The 20,795-nt window shown below is 33.7% G+C and overlaps 2 protein-coding genes across 3 annotated transcripts in view; one reads left to right on the top strand and one right to left on the bottom strand.

Annotated features, from left to right (window-relative positions):
• The window catches only part of LOC143242200 (E3 SUMO-protein ligase PIAS1-like), a 571,445-nt gene that overhangs the window by 118,379 nt on the left and 432,271 nt on the right, over window positions 1–20,795 (bottom strand). The window lies entirely within an intron of this gene.
• Window positions 1–20,795, top strand: part of LOC143243257 (vacuolar protein sorting-associated protein 33B-like) — an 88,162-nt gene that overhangs the window by 15,964 nt on the left and 51,403 nt on the right. Inside the window, exons 8-9 of the mRNA XM_076487105.1 lie at window positions 8,619–8,696; window positions 10,670–10,743. Coding sequence (XP_076343220.1) covers window positions 8,619–8,696; window positions 10,670–10,743 — 152 coding nt within the window. The remainder of the gene's footprint in view (window positions 1–8,618; window positions 8,697–10,669; window positions 10,744–20,795) is intronic.

Genomic DNA, 20,795 nt, shown 5'->3' with positions numbered 1-20,795 from the left:
CCATGGGTGTTGTCTGGATTTATTTATAGTTTTGTTATCAGAGACCAAGGGTGTTGTCTGGATTTATTTATAGTTTTGTTATCAGAGACCATGGGTATTGTTTGGATTTATTTATAGTTTTGTTATCAGAGACCATGGGTGTTGTCTGGATTTATTTATAGTTTTTTTATCAGAGACCATGGGTGTTGTCTGGATTTATTTATAGTTTTGTTATCAGAGACCATGGGTGTTGTCTGGATTTATTTATTGTTTTGTTATCAGAGACCATGGGTATTGTTTGGATTTATTTTTGTTTTGTTATCAGAGACCATGGGTGTTGTCTGGATTTATTTATAGTTTTGTTATCAGAGACCAAGGGTGTTGTCTGGATTTATTTATAGTTTTGTTATCAGAGATTATGGGTGTTGTCTGGATTTATTTATAGTTTTGTTATCAGAGACCATGGGTATTGTTTGGATTTATTTATAGTTTTGTTATCAGAGACCATGGGTGTTGTCTGGATTTATTTATAGTTTTGTTATCAGAGACCATGGGTGTTGTCTGGATTTATTTATAGTTTTGTTATCAGAGACCATGGATATTGTTTGGATTTATTTTTGTTTTGTTATCAGAGACCATGGGTGTTGTCTGGATTTATTTATAGTTTTGTTATCAGAGACCAAGGGTGTTGTCTGGATTTATTTATAGTTTTGTTATCAGAGATTATGGGTGTTGTCTGGATTTATTTATAGTTTTGTTATCAGAGACCATGGGTATTGTTTGGATTTATTTATAGTTTTGTTATCAGAGACCATGGGTGTTGTCTGGATTTATTTATAGTTTTGTTATCAGAGACCATGGGTATTGTTTGGATTTATTTTTGTTTTGTTATCAGAGACCATGGGTGTTGTCTGGATTTATTTATAGTTTTGTTATCAGAGACCAAGGGTGTTGTCTGGATTTATTTATAGTTTTGTTATCAGAGATTATGGGTGTTGTCTGGATTTATTTATAGTTTTGTTATCAGAGACCATGGGTATTGTTTGGATTTATTTATAGTTTTGTTATCAGAGACCATGGATGTTGTCTGGATTTATTTATAGTTTTGTTATCAGAGACCATGGGTGTTGTCTGGATATATTTATAGTTTTGTTATCAGAGACCATGGGTATTGTCTGGATTTATTTATAGTTTTGTTATCAGAGACCATGTGTGGTGTCTGGATTTATTTATAGTTTTGTTATCAGAGACCATGGGTATTGTCTGGATTTATTTATAGTTTTGTTATCAAAGACCATGGGTGGTGCCTGGATTTATTTATAGTTTTGTTATCAGAGACCATGGGTATTGTCTGGATTTATTTATACAAGTCTTGAAATGTCATATGCTCATTATTTCAGTGATGTTTAGTGAGTATCAAAATTATCATGTGTATAAACCCATTTTACATCACATTATATATCATAAGGTAGACATTCTGTCATTTGTATCTTTCAGTTTAACAAGTGTATTGACCTGACTAGGAATATATAGATGTAAATGTATGGCCACACTATACTGATCTGACTAAAAGTATGTCTGTGTAAATATATGACCACACAGTGCTGATCTGACTAAAAGTATGTATATGTAAATGTATGACCACACCATACTGATCTGACTAAAAGTATGTATATGTGAATGTATGTCCACACAGTGCTGATCTGACTAAAAGTATGTATATGTGAATGTATGTCCACACAGTACTGATCTGACTAAAAGTATGTATGTGTAAATGTATGTCCACACCATACTGATCTGACTAAAAGTATGTATGTGTAAATGTATGTCCACACCATACTGATCTGACTAAAAGTATGTATGTGTAAATGTATGTCCACACCATACTGATCTGACTAAAAGTATGTATGTGTAAATGTATGACCACACCATACTAATCTAACTAAAAGTATGTATGTGTAAATGTATGACCACACCATACTGATCTGACTAAAAGTATGTATGTGTAAATGTATGACCACACCATACTGATCTGACTAAAAGTATGTATATGTGAATGTATGTCCACACAGTGCTGATCTGACTAAAAGTATGTATATGTGAATGTATGTCCACACAGTGCTGATCTGACTAAAAGTATGTATATGTGAATGTATGTCCACACAGTACTGATCTGACTAAAAGTATGTATGTGTAAATGTATGTCCACACCATACTGATCTGACTAAAAGTATGTATGTGTAAATGTATGTCCACACAGTACTGATCTGACTAAATGTATGTATGTGTAAATGTATGTCCACACAGTACTGATCTGACTAAAAGTATGTATGTGTAAATGTATGTCCACACCATAGTGATCTGACTAAAAGTATGTATGTGTAAATGTATGTCCACACCATACTGATCTGACTAAAAGTATGTATGTGTAAGTGTATGACCACACCATACTAATCTAACTAAAGGTATGTATGTGTAAATGTATGTCCACACAGTACTGATCTGACTAAAAGTATGTGTGTGTAAATGTATGACCACACCATACTAATCTGACTAAAAGTATGTATGTGTAAATGTATGACCACACCATACTGATCTGACTAAAAGTATGTATGTGTAAATGTATGACCACACCATACTGATCTGACTAAAAGTATGTATATGTGAATGTATGTCCACACAGTGCTGATCTGACTAAAAGTATGTATATGTGAATGTATGTCCGCACAGTGCTGATCTGACTAAAAGTATGTATGTGTAAATGTATGTCCACACCATACTGATCTGACTAAAAGTATGTATGTGTAAATGTATGTCCACACAGTACTGATCTGACTAAAAGTATGTATGTGTAAATGTATGACCACACCATACTGATCTGACTAAAAGTATGTATGTGTAAATGTATGACCACACCATACTGATCTGACTAAAAGTATGTATGTGTAAATGTATGACCACACCATACTGATCTGACTAAAAGTATGTATATGTGAATGTATGTCCACACAGTGCTGATCTGACTAAAAGTATGTATATGTGAATGTATGTCCACACAGTGCTGATCTGACTAAAAGTATGTATATGTGAATGTATGTCCACACAGTACTGATCTGACTAAAAGTATGTATGTGTAAATGTATGTCCACACCATACTGATCTGACTAAAAGTATGTATGTGTAAATGTATGTCCACACAGTACTGATCTGACTAAAAGTATGTATGTGTAAATGTATGACCACACCATACTAATCTAACTAAAAGTATGTATGTGTAAATGTATGTCCACACAGTACTGATCTGACTAAAAGTATGTATATGTAAATGTATGACCACACCATACTGATCTGACTAAAAGTATGTATGTGTAAATGTATGTCCACACAGTAGTGATCTGACTAAAAGTATGTATATGTGAATGTATGTCCACACAGTACTGATCTGACTAAAAGTATGTATATGTAAATGTATGACCACACCATACTGATCTAATTAAAAGTATGTATGTGTAAATGTATGTCCACACAGTACTGATCTGACTAAAAGTATGTATGTGTAAATGTATGTCCACACAGTACTGATCTGACTAAAAGTATGTATATGTGAATGTATGTCCACACAGTACTGATCTGACTAAAAGTATGTATATGTAAATGTATGACCACACCATACTGATCTGACTAAAAGTATGTATGTGTAAATGTATGTCACACAGTACTGATCTGACTAAAAGTATGTATATGTAAATGTATGACCACACCATACTGATCTAACTAAAAGTATGTATGTGTAAATGTATGTCCACACAGTACTGATCTGACTAAAAGTATGTATATGTGAATGTATGTCCACACAGTACTGATCTGACTAAAAGTATGTATATGTGAATGTATGTCCACACAGTACTGATCTGACTAAAAGTATGTATATGTGAATGTATGTCCACACAGTACTGATCTGACTAAAAGTATGTATGTGTAAATGTATGTCCACACCATACTGATCTAACTAAAAGTATGTATATGTAAATGTATGTCCACACCATACTGATCTGACTGAAAGTATGTTTATGTAAATGTATGACCACACCATACTGATCTAACTAAAAGTATGTATGTGTAAATGTATGTCCACACTATACTGATCTAACTAAAAGTATGTATGTGTAAATGTATGTCCACACAGTACTGATCTGACTAAAAGTATGTATATGTGAATGTATGTCCACACAGTACTGATCTGACTAAAAGTATGTATATGTAAATGTATGACCACACCATACTGATCTGACTAAAAGTATGTATGTGTAAATGTATGACCACACCATACTGATCTGACTAAAAGTATGTATGTGTAAATGTATGACCACACCATACTGATCTGACTAAAAGTATGTATGTGTAAATGTATGACCACACCATACTGATCTGACTAAAAGTATGTATGTGTAAATGTATGTCCACACAGTAGTGATCTGACTAAAAGTATGTATATGTGAATGTATGTCCACACAGTACTGATCTGACTAAAAGTATGTATATGTAAATGTATGACCACACCATACTGATCTAATTAAAAGTATGTATGTGTAAATGTATGTCCACACAGTACTGATCTGACTAAAAGTATGTATGTGTAAATGTATGTCCACACAGTACTGATCTGACTAAAAGTATGTATATGTGAATGTATGTCCACACAGTACTGATCTGACTAAAAGTATGTATATGTAAATGTATGACCACACCATACTGATCTGACTAAAAGTATGTATGTGTAAATGTATGTCACACAGTACTGATCTGACTAAAAGTATGTATATGTAAATGTATGACCACACCATACTGATCTAACTAAAAGTATGTATGTGTAAATGTATGTCCACACAGTACTGATCTGACTAAAAGTATGTATATGTGAATGTATGTCCACACAGTACTGATCTGACTAAAAGTATGTATATGTGAATGTATGTCCACACAGTACTGATCTGACTAAAAGTATGTATATGTGAATGTATGTCCACACAGTACTGATCTGACTAAAAGTATGTATATGTGAATGTATGTCCACACAGTACTGATCTGACTAAAAGTATGTATGTGTAAATGTATGTCCACACCATACTGATCTAACTAAAAGTATGTATATGTAAATGTATGTCCACACCATACTGATCTGACTGAAAGTATGTTTATGTAAATGTATGACCACACCATACTGATCTAACTAAAAGTATGTATGTGTAAATGTATGTCCACACTATACTGATCTAACTAAAAGTATGTATGTGTAAATGTATGTCCACACAGTACTGATCTGACTAAAAGTATGTATATGTGAATGTATGTCCACACAGTACTGATCTGACTAAAAGTATGTATATGTAAATGTATGACCACACCATACTGATCTGACTAAAAGTATGTATGTGTAAATGTATGACCACACCATACTGATCTGACTAAAAGTATGTATGTGTAAATGTATGACCACACCATACTGATCTGACTAAAAGTATGTATGTGTAAATGTATGACCACACCATACTGATCTGACTAAAAGTATGTATGTGTAAATGTATGACCACATCATACTGATCTGACTAAAAGTATGTATGTGTAAATGTATGACCACATCATACTGATCTGACTAAAAGTATGTATGTGTAAATGTATGACCACATCATACTGATCTGACTAAAAGTATGTATGTGTAAATGTATGACTACACCACACTGATCTGACTAAAAGTATGTATGTGTAAATGTATGACCACATCATACTGATCTGACTAAAAGTATGTATGTGTAAATGTTTGACCACACCGTACTGATCTGACTAAAAGTATGTATGTGTAAATGTATGACCACACCATACTGATCTGACTAAAAGTATGTATATGTAAATGTATGTCCACACAGTACTGATCTGACTAAAAGTATGTATGTGTAAATGTATGACCACACCATACTGATCTGACTAAAAGTATGTATGTGTAAATGTATGACCACACCATACTGATCAGACTAAAAGTATGTATGTGTAAATGTATGACCACACCATACTGATCTGACTAAAAGTATGTATGTGTAAATGTATGACCACACCATACTGATCTGACTAAAAGTATGTATGTGTAAATGTATGACCACATCATACTGATCTGACTAAAAGTATGTATGTGTAAATGTATGACCACACCATACTGATCTGACTAAAAGTATGTATGTGTAAATGTATGACCACATCATACTGATCTGACTAGGAGTATGTATGTAAAAACATGAGATAAAGACATATAGCCTAAAACTTTTAATATTTGATTTAGGATATCTTAGGAAAGAAGTACTTTTATTCCATTTTTACTCAGACTGGCTCAGTGAAGGTTTTTTTAGTTCACAAACAAACCTTTTATTAAACATATTGTGTTTGAGATTATTTTGTATGTGTGTGTGTGTGGTATACAAGACATTTGTAACATTTACTAAATACTGGTCAACTTTCATGTATGTACATCTAGCGCATTCAGAATTGTAGTAGACATTGTTGTGGACATTTTCAATAGATACGAGGTTGGTCCAATTTCTTTACAGATAAATATTAATAGATTTTTTTGCATACCATACTTTGTAATATATACAATAAGCCATTCTATCACTGACATATATACAATAAGCCATTCTATCACTGACATGTATACAATAAGCCATTCTGTCAGTGACATGTATACAATAAACCATTCTATGACTGACATGTATACAATAAACCATTCTATGACTGACATGTATACAATAAGTCATTCTATCACTGACATGTACACAATAAGCCATTCTATCACTGACATGTATACAATAAGTCATTCTATCACTGACATGTATACAATAAGTCATTCTATCACTGACATGTACACAATAAGCCATTCTATCACTGACATGTATACAATAAGTCATTCTATCACTGACATGTATACAATAAGTCATTCTATCACTGGCATGTACACAATAAGTCATTCTATCACTGACATGTATACAATAAGTCATTCTATCACTGACATATATACAATAAGTCATTCTATCACTGACATGTATACAATAAGTCATTCTATCACTGACATGTATACAATAAGCCATTCTATCACTGACATGTATACAATAAACCATTCTATCACTGACATGTATACAATAAGTCATTCTATCACTGACATGTATACAATAAGTCATTTCTATCACTGACATGTATACAATAAGCCATTCTATCACTGACATGTATACAATAAACCATTCTATCACTGACATGTATACAATAAGTCATTCTATCACTGACATGTATACAATAAGTCATTCTATCACTGACATGTACACAATAAGCCATTCTATCACTGACATGTATACAATAAGTCATTCTATCACTGACATGTATACAATAAGTCATTCTATCACTGACATGTATACAATAAGTCATTCTATCACTGACATGTATACAATAAGCCATTCTTTCACTGACATGTATACAATAAGTCATTCTATCACTGACATGTATACAATCAGCCATTCTGTCAGTGACATGTATACAATAAACCATTCTATGACTGACATGTATACAATAAACCATTCTATGACTGACATGTATACAATAAGTCATTCTATCACTGACATGTACACAATAAGCCATTCTATCACTGACATGTATACAATAAGCCATTCTATGACTGACATGTATACAATAAACCATTCTATGACTGACATGTATACAATAAGTCATTCTATCACTGACATGTACACAATAAGCCATTCTATCACTGACATGTATACAATAAGCCATTCTATCACTGACATGTATACAATAAACCATTCTATCACTGACATGTATACAATAAGCCATTCTATCACTGACATGTATACAATAAGCCATTCTATCACTGACATGTATACAATAAACCATTCTATGACTGACATGTATACAATAAGTCATTCTATCACTGACATGTACACAATAAGTCATTCTATCACTGACATGTATACAATAAGCCATTCTATCACTGACATGTATACAATAAGCCATTCTATCACTGACATATGTACAATAAGTCATTCTATCACTGACATATATACAATAAGCCATTCTTTCACTGACAATAGTGCAACATTTTTTTACACTTGTTCTGAGTTCTCAAACATAAAACAATAACTCAGATATTGAGTTTATATTCTGATGGTCAAACAGTAAGCTGTGGTGGATATGAAGTCTGCTAAGTTGGCTTAGAATGTCTTCAGTAAATAATGTATTTCTTCGTATACTTACTATAGTTAAATTGTACATTCATTTTCTACAATCACACATATAATAGATTCATGTGAGGATAATCTGTGATATTAGCTGTGTAAGTATTGTTATTGGTTCAGTAAAATATTTATTTTTATTATTAACTGTGAAAACATCTTGAGTGGCTTGGGACTCAAACTGATGAGATACAATCCTTAAAAGCAGGTTTTGATACACTTGGTAGGCACAGCACAAATACCCCATTCTATAGCTTTGTGCTCTAACAAACAAATTTACCAAAAACAGAAGCTATGGCTATTTTTATAATTTCCTTTTTTACAGTGATAAGAGTTTTATTGGATCAACTTTTCCAGAAATTGACTACGTCTCTGTACTTCTCACGCAACTGACGTACGAAGGTCTGTTAGACGAAACCTTTGGTATTAAAAGTGGTGAGTGTCAGTAACTATTTTTGAAACTTGAATGAATAAAAGTTGCATTTTATCAGTACGACTATTAACAGAGTTTGGTTGACTTCATTGTTTCATATAGTTTTCTTAATTAATTGTAGACTGTTTAGGAACAACACAAAACTGAAAAAATATTTATTTTTGAGATAGATCTTGCTTACCTGAAAAATAAGGCTTTAAATATTATTTTGTTAACAACTTCAGTTGAAACTAAAAGTTTTAAGATTAATATTTCAGGTTTTTTACAGAATGAATTTTCTAGTTATCTCTAGTGTCACTTACTATATAGAGTTGATGACTTATACTTAGATCACTTAGTAATGTCTAGCAGATTTGCGATTTACTAATCTGACTTACACCAGTAAATAACATATACTGGATTTATGGTTCATTAAATGTCATAAGGTAACAATTACAAGGTTTGTGATTTATTAAACTGACTTATGTCACTAAGTAACACCTACCAGGTTTGTGATTTATTAAACTGACTTATGTTACTAGGTAACACCTACCAGGTTTGTGATTTATTAAACTGACTTATGTCACTAGGTAACACCTACCAGGTTTGTGATTTATTAAACTGACTTATGTCACTAGGTAACACCTACCAGGTTTGTGATTTATTAAACTGACTTACGCCATTAGGTAACATCTACCAGGTTCATGATTTATTAAACTGACTTATGTCACTGGGTAACACCTACCAGGTTTGTGATTTATTAAACTGACTTACGCCATTAGGTAACACCTATCAGGTTCGTGATTTATTAAACTGACTTATGTCACTAGGGAACACCTACTAGGTTTGTGATTTATTAAACTGACTTATGTCACTAGGTAACACCTACCAGGTTTGTGATTTATTAAACTGACTTATGTCACTACGTAACACCTACCAGGTTTGTGATTTATTAAACTGATTTAATAAAACAACATTGAGAATGTAATCTTGTTATTCCTTTACTAATTTCCACCTGCAGAAACATAATGTGTTCTGTACTTTAGTTCAGACTGCTTCAGTAGTTTAATTATCTAGTCAGTAACAGCAAGTGTATAACGTGCAGTGATTGTAGGTAAAGTATCATAATAACAGCAGGTGTGTAACGTGCAGTGATTAAAAGAGGAATAATGTATGGTGTGTTTCAGTTGTCAGGGTTAATAATGTGTGGTGTGTTTCAGTTGTCAGGGTTAATAATGTGTGGTGTATTTCAGTTGTTAGTGTTAATAATGTGTGGTGTGTTTCAGTTGTCAGGGTTAATAATGTGTGGTGTGTTTCAGTTGTCAGGGTTAATAATGTGTGGTGTGTTTCAGTTGTCAGGGTTAATAATGTGTGGTGTGTTTCAGTTGTCAGGGTTAATAATGTGTGGTGTGTTTCAGTTGTCAGGGTTAATAATGTGTGGTGTGTTTCAGTTGTCAGGGTTAATAATGTGTGGTGTGTTTCAGTTGTCAGGGTTAATAATGTGTGGTGTGTTTCAGTTGTCAGTGTTAATAATGTGTGGTGTGTTTCAGTTGTCAGGGTTAATAATGTGTGGTGTGTTTCAGTTGTCAGGGTTAATAATGCGTGGTGTGTTTCAGTTGTCAGTGTTAATAATGCGTGGTGTGTTTCAGTTGTCAGTGTTAATAATGTGTGGTGTGTTTCAGTTGTCAGGGTTAATAATGTGTGGTGTATTTCAGTTGTTAGTGTTAATAATGTGTGGTGTGTTTCAGTTGTCAGGGTTAATAATGCGTGGTGTGTTTCAGTTGTCAGTGTTAATAATGCGTGGTGTGTTTCAGTTGTCAGTGTTAATAATGCGTGGTGTGTTTCAGTTGTCAGGGTTAATAATGCGTGGTGTGTTTCAGTTGTCAGGGTTAATAATGCGTGGTGTGTTTCAGTTGTCAGGGTTAATAATGTGTGGTGTGTTTCAGTTGTCAGAGTCATTAAGCCATGAAGTTTTTTGTATGTCACTTGTCTGCAGGTCGTGTGACGTTTGGGAAGGAGGTTACAGGTAAAGATCAAACAGTTAAGTTAGCTCTCAACAACAATGATGAGGTGAGTGTAGATCAAAGGAAAGATATGATTCCTAGTTTTTAGTTATATCTAGACTGAAGGAAAGATATGATTCCTAGTTTTTAGTTAAGTGTAGACTGAAGGAAAGATATGATTCCTAGTTTTTAGTTAAGTGTAGAGTGAAGGAAAGATATGATTCCTAGTTTTTAGTTAAGTGTAGAGTGAAGGAAAGATATGATTCCTAGTTTTTAGTTAAGTGTAGACTGAAGGAAAGATATGATTCCTAGTTTTTAGTTAAGTGTAGACTGAAGGAAAGATATGATTCGTAGTTTTTAGTTATATCTAGACTGAAGGAAAGATATGATTCATAGTTTTTAGTTATATCTAGACTGAAGGAAAGATATGATTCCTAGTTTTTAGTTAAGTGTAGATCAAAGGAAAGATATGATTCCTACTTTTTAGTAAGTGTAGATCAAAGGAAAGATATGATTCCTAGTTTGTAGTTAAGTCCAGATCGAAGGAAAGATATGATTCTTAGTTTTTAGTTAAGTGTAGATCAAAGGAAAGATATGATTCCTACTTTTTAGTGAGTGTAGATCAAAGGAAAGATATGATTCCTAGTTTTTAGTTAAGTGTAGACTGAAGGAAATATATGATTCCTAGTTTTTAGTTATATCTAGACTGAAGGAAAGATATGATTCCTAGTTTTTAGTTAAGTGTAGACTGAAGGAAAGATATGATTCGTAGTTTTTAGTTATATCTAGACTGAAGGAAAGATATGATTCCTAGTTTTTAGTTAAGTGTAGACTGAAGGAAAGATATGATTCCTAGTTTTTAGTTAAGTGTAGAGTGAAGGAAAGATATGATTCCTAGTTTTTAGTTATGTGTAGACTGAAGGAAAGATATGATTCCTAGTTTTTAGTTAAGTGTAGAGTGAAGGAAAGATATGATTCCTAGTTTTTAGTTAAGTGTAGACTGAAGGAAACATATGATTCCTAGTTTTTAGTTAAGTGTAGACTGAAGGAAAGATATGATTCATAGTTTTTAGTTATATCTAGACTGAAGGAAAGATATGATTCCTAGTTTTTAGTTAAGTGTAGATCAAAGGAAAGATATGATTCCTACTTTTTAGTAAGTGTAGATTAAAGGAAAGATATGATTCCTAGTTTGTAGTTAAGTCCAGATCGAAGGAAAGATATGATTCTTAGTTTTTAGTTAAGTGTAGATCAAAGGAAAGATATGATTTCTACTTTTTAGTGAGTGTAGATCAAAGGAAAGATATGATTCCTAGTTTTTAGTTAAGTGTAGATCAAAGGAAAGATATGATTCCTACTTTTTAGTAAGTGTAGATTAAAGGAAAGATATGATTCTTAGTTTTTAGTTAAGTGCAGATTGAAGGAAAGATATGATTTCTAGTTTTTAGTTAAGTGTAGATCAAAGGAAAAATATGATTCTCAGTTTTTAGTTAAGTGTAGACTGAAGGAAAGATATAGATTCTGATTGTTAGTTAAGGATGTTATTAAATTATAAAGATTTTTATATATATGTATAATTTGTTCATTGTTAAAGAGAGGTTGTTACAGTTGTCCATTGAGAGGAGTTTCGTTCATATTATCTCTGCATTTGACATTGAAATTCTTCTTTAAGACTTAATGAAGTTTCACAGTTCACAGCTAATATTTATATTTATGTAAAAAACAGTTCAGAAGTGTAATGACAAGTGTAGGGTTACGGGTACTCTGTGAAGATTAAGTTGTTTTGATTGGGTACTCTGGGTTTTACTGTGAACCCCTTTTCAAGCTGTTCTCATTTCTAATGAACTAATCTTACGTGTAAGAGTTAATCTGTCTTTTTCTCAGACAAGAAAGTCTGTCTGTAAGAAGTCTTACAGGAGAACATGAGTACATATTTAAATGTGATATAAAAAACTATAAGTGGATAAAACATTTATATTAAAGATATACAGTGTTTTTTTCAGACCGGTGGTTCTCTTCAGGTAGAAATATTACGTTAAATGATTTAAATAAGATAAAACCTTGTGTATCATGCACCTTGTTTGAACATAGAGATGGTTGTAAAACCTTGTCTATCATGCACTTTGTTTGAACATAGATAGAGATGGTTGTAAAATCTTGTGTATCATGCATCTTGTTTGAACATAGATAGAGATGGTTGTAAAACCTTGTGTATCATGCACCTTGTTTGAACATAGATAGAGATGGCTGTAAAACCTTGTCTATCATGCATCTTGTTTGAACATAGATAGAGATGGTTGTAAAACCTTGTCTATCATGCACCTGGTTTGAACATAGATAGAGATGGTTGTAAAATCTTGTGTATCATGAACCTGGTTTGAACATAGATAGAGATGGTTGTAAAACCTTGTGTATCATGCACCTTGTTTGAACATAGATAGAGAATGGCTGTAAAATCTTGTGTATCATGCACCTTGTTTGAACATAGATAGAGATGGTTGTAAAATCTTGTGTATCATGCATCTTGTTTGAACATAGATAGAGATGGTTGTAAAACCTTGTCTATCATGCACCTCCTTTGAACATAGATAGGGATGGTTGTAAAATCTTGTGTATCATGCACCTTGTTTGAACATAGATAGAGATGGTTGTAAAATCTTGGGTATCATGAACCTGGTTTGAACATAGATAGAGATGGTTGTAAAACACTGTCTATCATGCACCTTGTTTGAACATAGATAGAGATGGTTGTAAAATCTTGTGTATCATGAACCTTGTTTGAACATAGATAGAGATGGTTGTAAAACCTTGTGTATCATGCACCTTGTTTGAACATAGATAGGGATGGTTGTAAAATCTTGTGTATCATGCACCTTGTTTGAACATAGAGATGGTTGTAATATCTTGTGTATCATGCACCTTGTTTGAACATAGATAGAGATGGTTGTAATACCTTGTGTATCATGCACCTTGTTTGAACATAGATAGAGATGGTTGTAAAACCTTGTGTATCATGCACCTTGTTTGAACATAGATAGAGATGGTTGTAAAACCTTGTCTATCATGCACTTTGTATGAACATAGATAGAGATGGTTGTAAAATCTTGTGTATCATGCATCTTGTTTGAACATAGATAGAGATGGTTGTAAAACCTTGTGTATCATGCACCTTGTTTGAACATAGATAGAGATGGCTGTAAAACCTTGTCTATCATGCATCTTGTTTGAACATAGATAGAGATGGTTGTAAAACCTTGTCTATCATGCACCTGGTTTGAACATAGATAGAGATGGTTGTAAAATCTTGTGTATCATGAACCTGGTTTGAACATAGATAGAGATGGTTGTAAAACCTTGTGTATCATGCACCTTGTTTCAACATAGATAGGAATGGCTGTAAAATCTTATGTATCATGCACCTTGTTTCAACATAGATAGGGATGGTTGTAAAATCTTGTGTATCATGCATCTTGTTTGAACATAGATAGAGATGGTTGTAAAACCTTGTCTATCATGCACCTCGTTTGAACATAGATAGGGATGGTTGTAAAATCTTGTGTATCATGCACCTTGTTTGAACATAGATAGAGATGGTTGTAAAATCTTGGGTATCATGAACCTGGTTTGAACATAGATAGAGATGGTTGTAAAACACTGTCTATCATGCACCTTGTTTGAACATAGATAGAGATGGTTGTAAAATCTTGTGTATCATGCACCTTGTTTGAACATAGATAGAGATGGTTGTAAAACCTTGTGTATCATGCACCTTGTTTGAACATAGATAGGGATGGTTGTAAAATCTTGTGTATCATGCACCTTGTTTGAACATAGAGATGGTTGTAATATCTTGTGTATCATGCACCTTGTTTGAACATAGATAGAGATTGTTGTAATACCTTGTGTATCATGCACCTTGTTTGAACATAGATAGAGATGGTTGTAATACCTTGTGTATCATGCACCTTGTTTGAACATAGATAGAGATGGTTGTAAAACCTTGTCTATCATGCACTTTGTTTCAACATAGATAGAGATGGTTGTAAAACCTTGTGTATCATGCACTTTGTTTGAACATAGATAGAGATGGTTGTAAAACCTTGTGTATCATGCACCTTGTTTGAACATAGATAGAGATGGTTGTAAAACCTTGTGTATCATGCACTTTGTTTGAACATAGATAGAGATGGTTGTAAAACCTTGTGTATCATGCACCTTGTTTGAACATAGATAGAGATGGTTGTAAAATCTTGTGTATCATGCACCTGGTTTGAACACAGATAGAGATGGTTGTAAAACCTTGTCTATCATGCATCTTGTTTGAACATAGATAGAGATGGTTGTAAAACCTTGTGTATCATGCACCTTGTTTGAACATAGATAGAGATGGTTGTAAAACCTTGTGTATCATGCACCTGGTTTGAACATAGATAGAGATGGTTGTAAAACCTTGTGTATCATGCACTTTGTTTGAACATAGATAGAGATGGTTGTAAAACCTTGTGTATCATGCACTTTGTTTGAACATAGATAGAGATGGCTGTAAAACCTTGTCTATCATGCACCTGGTTTGAACATAGATAGAGATGGTTGTAAAATCTTGTGTATCATGCACCTGGTTTGAACATAGATAGAGATGGTTGTAAAACCTTGTGTATCATGCACTTTGTTTGAACATAGATAGAGATGGTTGTAAAACCTTGTGTATCATGCACCTTGTTTGAACATAGATAGAGATGGCTGTAAAACCTTGTGTATCATGCATCTTGTTTGAATATAGATAGAGATGGTTGTAAAACCTTGTGTATCATGCATCTTGTTTGAACATAGGTAGAGATGGTTGTAAAACCTTGTGTATCATGCATCTTGTTTGAACATAGATAGAGATGGTTGTAAAATCTTATGTATCATGCACCTGGTTTGAACATAGATAGAGATGGTTGTAAAACCTTGTGTATCATGCACCTGGTTTGAACACAGATAGAGATGGTTGTAAAACCTTGTGTATCATGCACTTTGTTTGAACATAGATAGAGATGGTTGTAAAACCTTGTGTATCATGCACTTTGTTTGAACATAGATAGAGATGGCTGTAAAACCTTGTCTATCATGCACCTGGTTTGAACATAGATAGAGATGGTTGTAAAATCTTGTGTATCATGCACCTGGTTTGAACATAGATAGAGATGGTTGTAAAACCTTGTGTATCATGCACTTTGTTTGAACATAGATAGAGATGGTTGTAAAACCTTGTGTATCATGCACCTTGTTTGAACATAGACAGAGATGGCTGTAAAACCTTGTGTATCATGCATCTTGTTTGAACATAGATAGAGATGGTTGTAAAACCTTGTGTATCATGCATCTTGTTTGAACATAGATAGAGATGGTTGTAAAATCTTATGTATCATGCACCTGGTTTGAACATAGATAGAGATGGTTGTAAAACCTTGTGTATCATGCACCTGGTTTGAACATAGATAGAGATGGTTGTAAAACCTTGTCTATCATGCACTTTGTTTGAACATAGATAGAGATGGTTGTAAAACCTTGTGTATCATGCACTTTGTTTGAACATAGATAGAGATGGCTGTAAAACCTTGTCTATCATGCACCTGGTTTGAACATAGATAGAGATGGTTGTGAAACCTTGTGTATCATGCACCTGGTTTGAACATAGATAGAGATGGTTGTAAAACCTTGTGTATCATGCACCTTGTTTGAACATAGATAAAGATGGTTGTGAAACCTTGTGTATCATGCACTTTGTTTCAACATAGATAGAGATGGTTGTAAAACCTTGTCTATCATGCACCTCGTTTGAACATAGATAGAGATGGCTGTAAAACCTTGTCTATCATGCACTTTGTTTCAACATAGATAGAGATGGTTGTAATACCTTGTGTATCATGCACCTCGTTTGAACATAGATAGAGATGGTTGTAAAACCTTGTCTATCATGCACCTTGTTTGAACATAGATAGAGATGGCTGTAAAATCTTATGTATCATGCACCTTGTTTGAACATAGATAGAGATGGCTGTAAAATCTTATGTATCATGCACCTGGTTTGAACATAGATAGAGATGGCTGTAAAATCTTGTGTATCATGCACCTTGTTTGAACATAGACAGAGATGGCTGTAAAACCTTGTGTATCATGCATCTTGTTTGAATATAGATAGAGATGGTTGTAATACCTTGTGTATCATGCATCTTGTTTGAACATAGGTAGAGATGGTTGTAATACCTTGTGTATCATGCACCTTGTTTGAACATAGATAGAGATGGTTGTAAAATCTTGTGTATCATGCACCTGGTTTGAACACAGATAGAGATGGTTGTAAAACCTTGTCTATCATGCATCTTGTTTGAACACAGATAGAGATGGTTGTAAAATCTTGTGTATCATGCATCTTGTTTGAACATAGATAGAGATGGTTGTAAAATCTTGGGTATCATGAACCTGGTTTGAACATAGATAGAGATGGTTGTAAAACACTGTCTATCATGCACCTTGTTTGAACATAGATAGAGATGGTTGTAAAATCTTGTGTATCATGAACCTGGTTTGAACATAGATAGAGATTGTTGTAAAACCTTGTGTATCATGCACCTTGTTTGAACATAGATAGGGATGGTTGTAAAATCTTGTGTATCATGCACCTTGTTTGAACATAGAGATGGTTGTAATATCTTGTGTATCATGCACCTTGTTTGAACATAGATAGAGATTGTTGTAATACCTTGTGTATCATGCACCTTGTTTGAACATAGATAGAGATGGTTGTAGTACCTTGTGTATCATGCACCTTGTTTGAACATAGATAGAGATGGTTGTAAAACCTTGTCTATCATGCACTTTGTTTGAACATAGATAGAGATGGTTGTAAAACCTTGTGTATCATGCACCTTGTTTGAACATAGATAGAGATGGTTGTAAAACCTTGTGTATCATGCACTTTGTTTGAACATAGATAGAGATGGTTGTAAAACCTTGTGTATCATGCACCTTGTTTGAACATAGATAGAGATGGTTGTAAAATCTTGTGTATCATGCACCTGATTTGAACACAGATAGAGATGGCTGTAAAACCTTGTCTATCATGCATCTTGTTTGAACACAGATAGAGATGGTTGTGAAACCTTGTGTATCATGCACCTTGTTTCAACATAGATAGAGATGGTTGTAAAACCTTGTGTATCATGCACCTGGTTTGAACACAGATAGAGATGGTTGTAAAACCTTGTGTATCATGCACTTTGTTTGAACATAGATAGAGATGGTTGTAAAACCTTGTGTATCATGCACTTTGTTTGAACATAGATAGAGATGGCTGTAAAACCTTGTCTATCATGCACCTGGTTTGAACATAGATAGAGATGGTTGTAAAATCTTGTGTATCATGCACCTGGTTTGAACATAGATAGAGATGGTTGTAAAACCTTGTGTATCATGCACTTTGTTTGAACATAGATAGAGATGGTTGTAAAACCTTGTGTATCATGCACCTTGTTTGAACATAGACAGAGATGGCTGTAGAACCTTGTGTATCATGCATCTTGTTTGAATATAGATAGAGATGGTTGTAAAACCTTGTGTATCATGCATCTTGTTTGAACATAGGTAGAGATGGTTGTAAAACCTTGTGTATCATGCATCTTGTTTGAACATAGATAGAGATGGTTGTAAAATCTTATGTATCATGCACCTGGTTTGAACATAGATAGAGATGGTTGTAAAACCTTGTGTATCATGCACCTGGTTTGAACACAGATAGAGATGGTTGTAAAACCTTGTGTATCATGCACTTTGTTTGAACATAGATAGAGATGGCTGTAAAACCTTGTCTATCATGCACCTGGTTTGAACATAGATAGAGATGGTTGTAAAATCTTGTGTATCATGCACCTGGTTTGAACATAGATAGAGATGGTTGTAAAACCTTGTGTATCATGCACTTTGTTTGAACATAGATAGAGATGGTTGTAAAACCTTGTGTATCATGCACCTTGTTTGAACATAGACAGAGATGGCTGTAAAACCTTGTGTATCATGCATCTTGTTTGAACATAGATAGAGATGGTTGTAAAACCTTGTGTATCATGCATCTTGTTTGAACATATCTTATGTATCATGCACCTGGTTTGAACATAGATAGAGATGGTTGTAAAACCTTGTGTATCATGCACCTGGTTTGAACATAGATAGAGATCGTTGTAAAACCTTGTCTATCATGCACTTTGTTTGAACATAGATAGAGATGGTTGTAAAACCTTGTGTATCATGCACTTTGTTTGAACATAGATAGAGATGGCTGTAAAACCTTGTCTATCATGCACCTGGTTTGAACATAGATAGAGATGGTTGTAAAACCTTGTGTATCATGCACCTGGTTTGAACATAGATAGAGATGGTTGTAAAACCTTGTGTATCATGCACCTTGTTTGAACATAGATAGAGATGGTTGTAAAACCTTGTGTATCATGCACCTTGTTTGAACATAGATAGAGATGGTTGTAAAACCTTGTGTATCATGCACTTTGTTTGAACATAGATAGAGATGGTTGTAAAACCTTGTCTATCATGCACCTTGTTTGAACATAGATAGAGATGGTTGTAAAACCTTGTGTATCATGCACCTTGTTTGAACATAGATAGAGATGGTTGTAAAACCTTGTGTATCATGCACCTTGTTTGAACATAGATAGAGATGGTTGTAAAATCTTGTGTATCATGCACCTTGTTTGAACATAGATAGAGATGGCTGTAAAATCTTGTGTATCATGCACCTTGTTTGAACATAGATAGAGATGGCTGTAAAACCTTGTGTATCATGCATCTTGTTTGAACATAGATAGAGATGGTTGTAAAATCTTGTGTATCATGCACCTTGTTTGAACATAGATAGAGATGGTTGTAATACCTTGTGTATCATGCACCTTGTTTGAACATAGATAGAGATGGTTGTAAAACCTTGTGTATCATGCACCTTGTTTGAACATAGATAGAGATGGTTGTAAAACCTTGTGTATCATGCACCTTGTTTGAACATAGATAGAGATGGTTGTAAAATCTTGTGTATCATGCACCTTGTTTGAACATAGATAGAGATGGTTGTAAAATCTTGTGTATCATGCACCTGGTTTGAACATAGATAGAGATGGTTGTAAAACCTTGTGTATCATGCACCTTGTTTGAACATAGATAGAGATGGTTGTAAAATCTTGTGTATCATGCACCTTGTTTGAACATAGATAGAGATGGTTGTAAAATCTTGTGTATCATGCACCTTGTTTGAACATAGATAGAGATGGTTGTAAAATCTTGTGTATCATGCACCTTGTTTGAACATAGATAGAGATGGTTGTAATACCTTGTGTATCATGCACCTTGTTTGAACATAGATAGAGATGGTTGTAAAACCTTGTGTATCATGCACCTTGTTTGAACATAGATAGAGATGGTTGTAAAACCTTGTGTATCATGCACCTTGTTTGAACATAGATAGAGATGGTTGTAAAACCTTGTCTATCATGCACTTTGTAGAGATGTAAAACCTTGTGTATCATGCACCTTGTTTGAACATAGATAGAGATGGTTGTAAAACCTTGTGTATCATGCACCTTGTTTGAACATAGATAGAGATGGTTGTAAAACCTTGTGTATCATGCACCTTGTTTGAACATAGATAGAGATGGTTGTAAAACCTTGTGTATCATGCACCTTGTTTGAACATAGATAGAGATGGTTGTAAAACCTTGTGTATCATGCACCTTGTTTGAACATAGATAGAGATGGTTGTAAAACCTTGTGTATCATGCACCTTGTTTGAACATAGATAGAGATGGTTGTAAAACCTTGTGTATCATGCACCTTGTTTGAACATAGATAGAGATGGTTGTAAAACCTTGTGAACATATCATGCACTGTCTATTGTTTGAACATAGATAGAGATGGTTGTAAAACCTTGTGTATCATGCACCTTGTTTGAACATAGATAGAGATGGTTGTAAAACCTTGTGTATCATGCACCTTGTTTGAACATAGATAGAGATGGTTGTAAAACCTTGTGTATCATGCATCTTGTTTGAACATAGATAGAGATGGTTGTAAAAC

The sequence above is a fragment of the Tachypleus tridentatus genome, unplaced genomic scaffold, assembly GCF_004210375.1.
Source record: "Tachypleus tridentatus isolate NWPU-2018 unplaced genomic scaffold, ASM421037v1 Hic_cluster_2, whole genome shotgun sequence".
NCBI classification, from domain to species: domain Eukaryota; kingdom Metazoa; phylum Arthropoda; class Merostomata; order Xiphosura; family Limulidae; genus Tachypleus; species Tachypleus tridentatus.
This window is presented reverse-complemented; position numbering and strand designations above follow the sequence as displayed.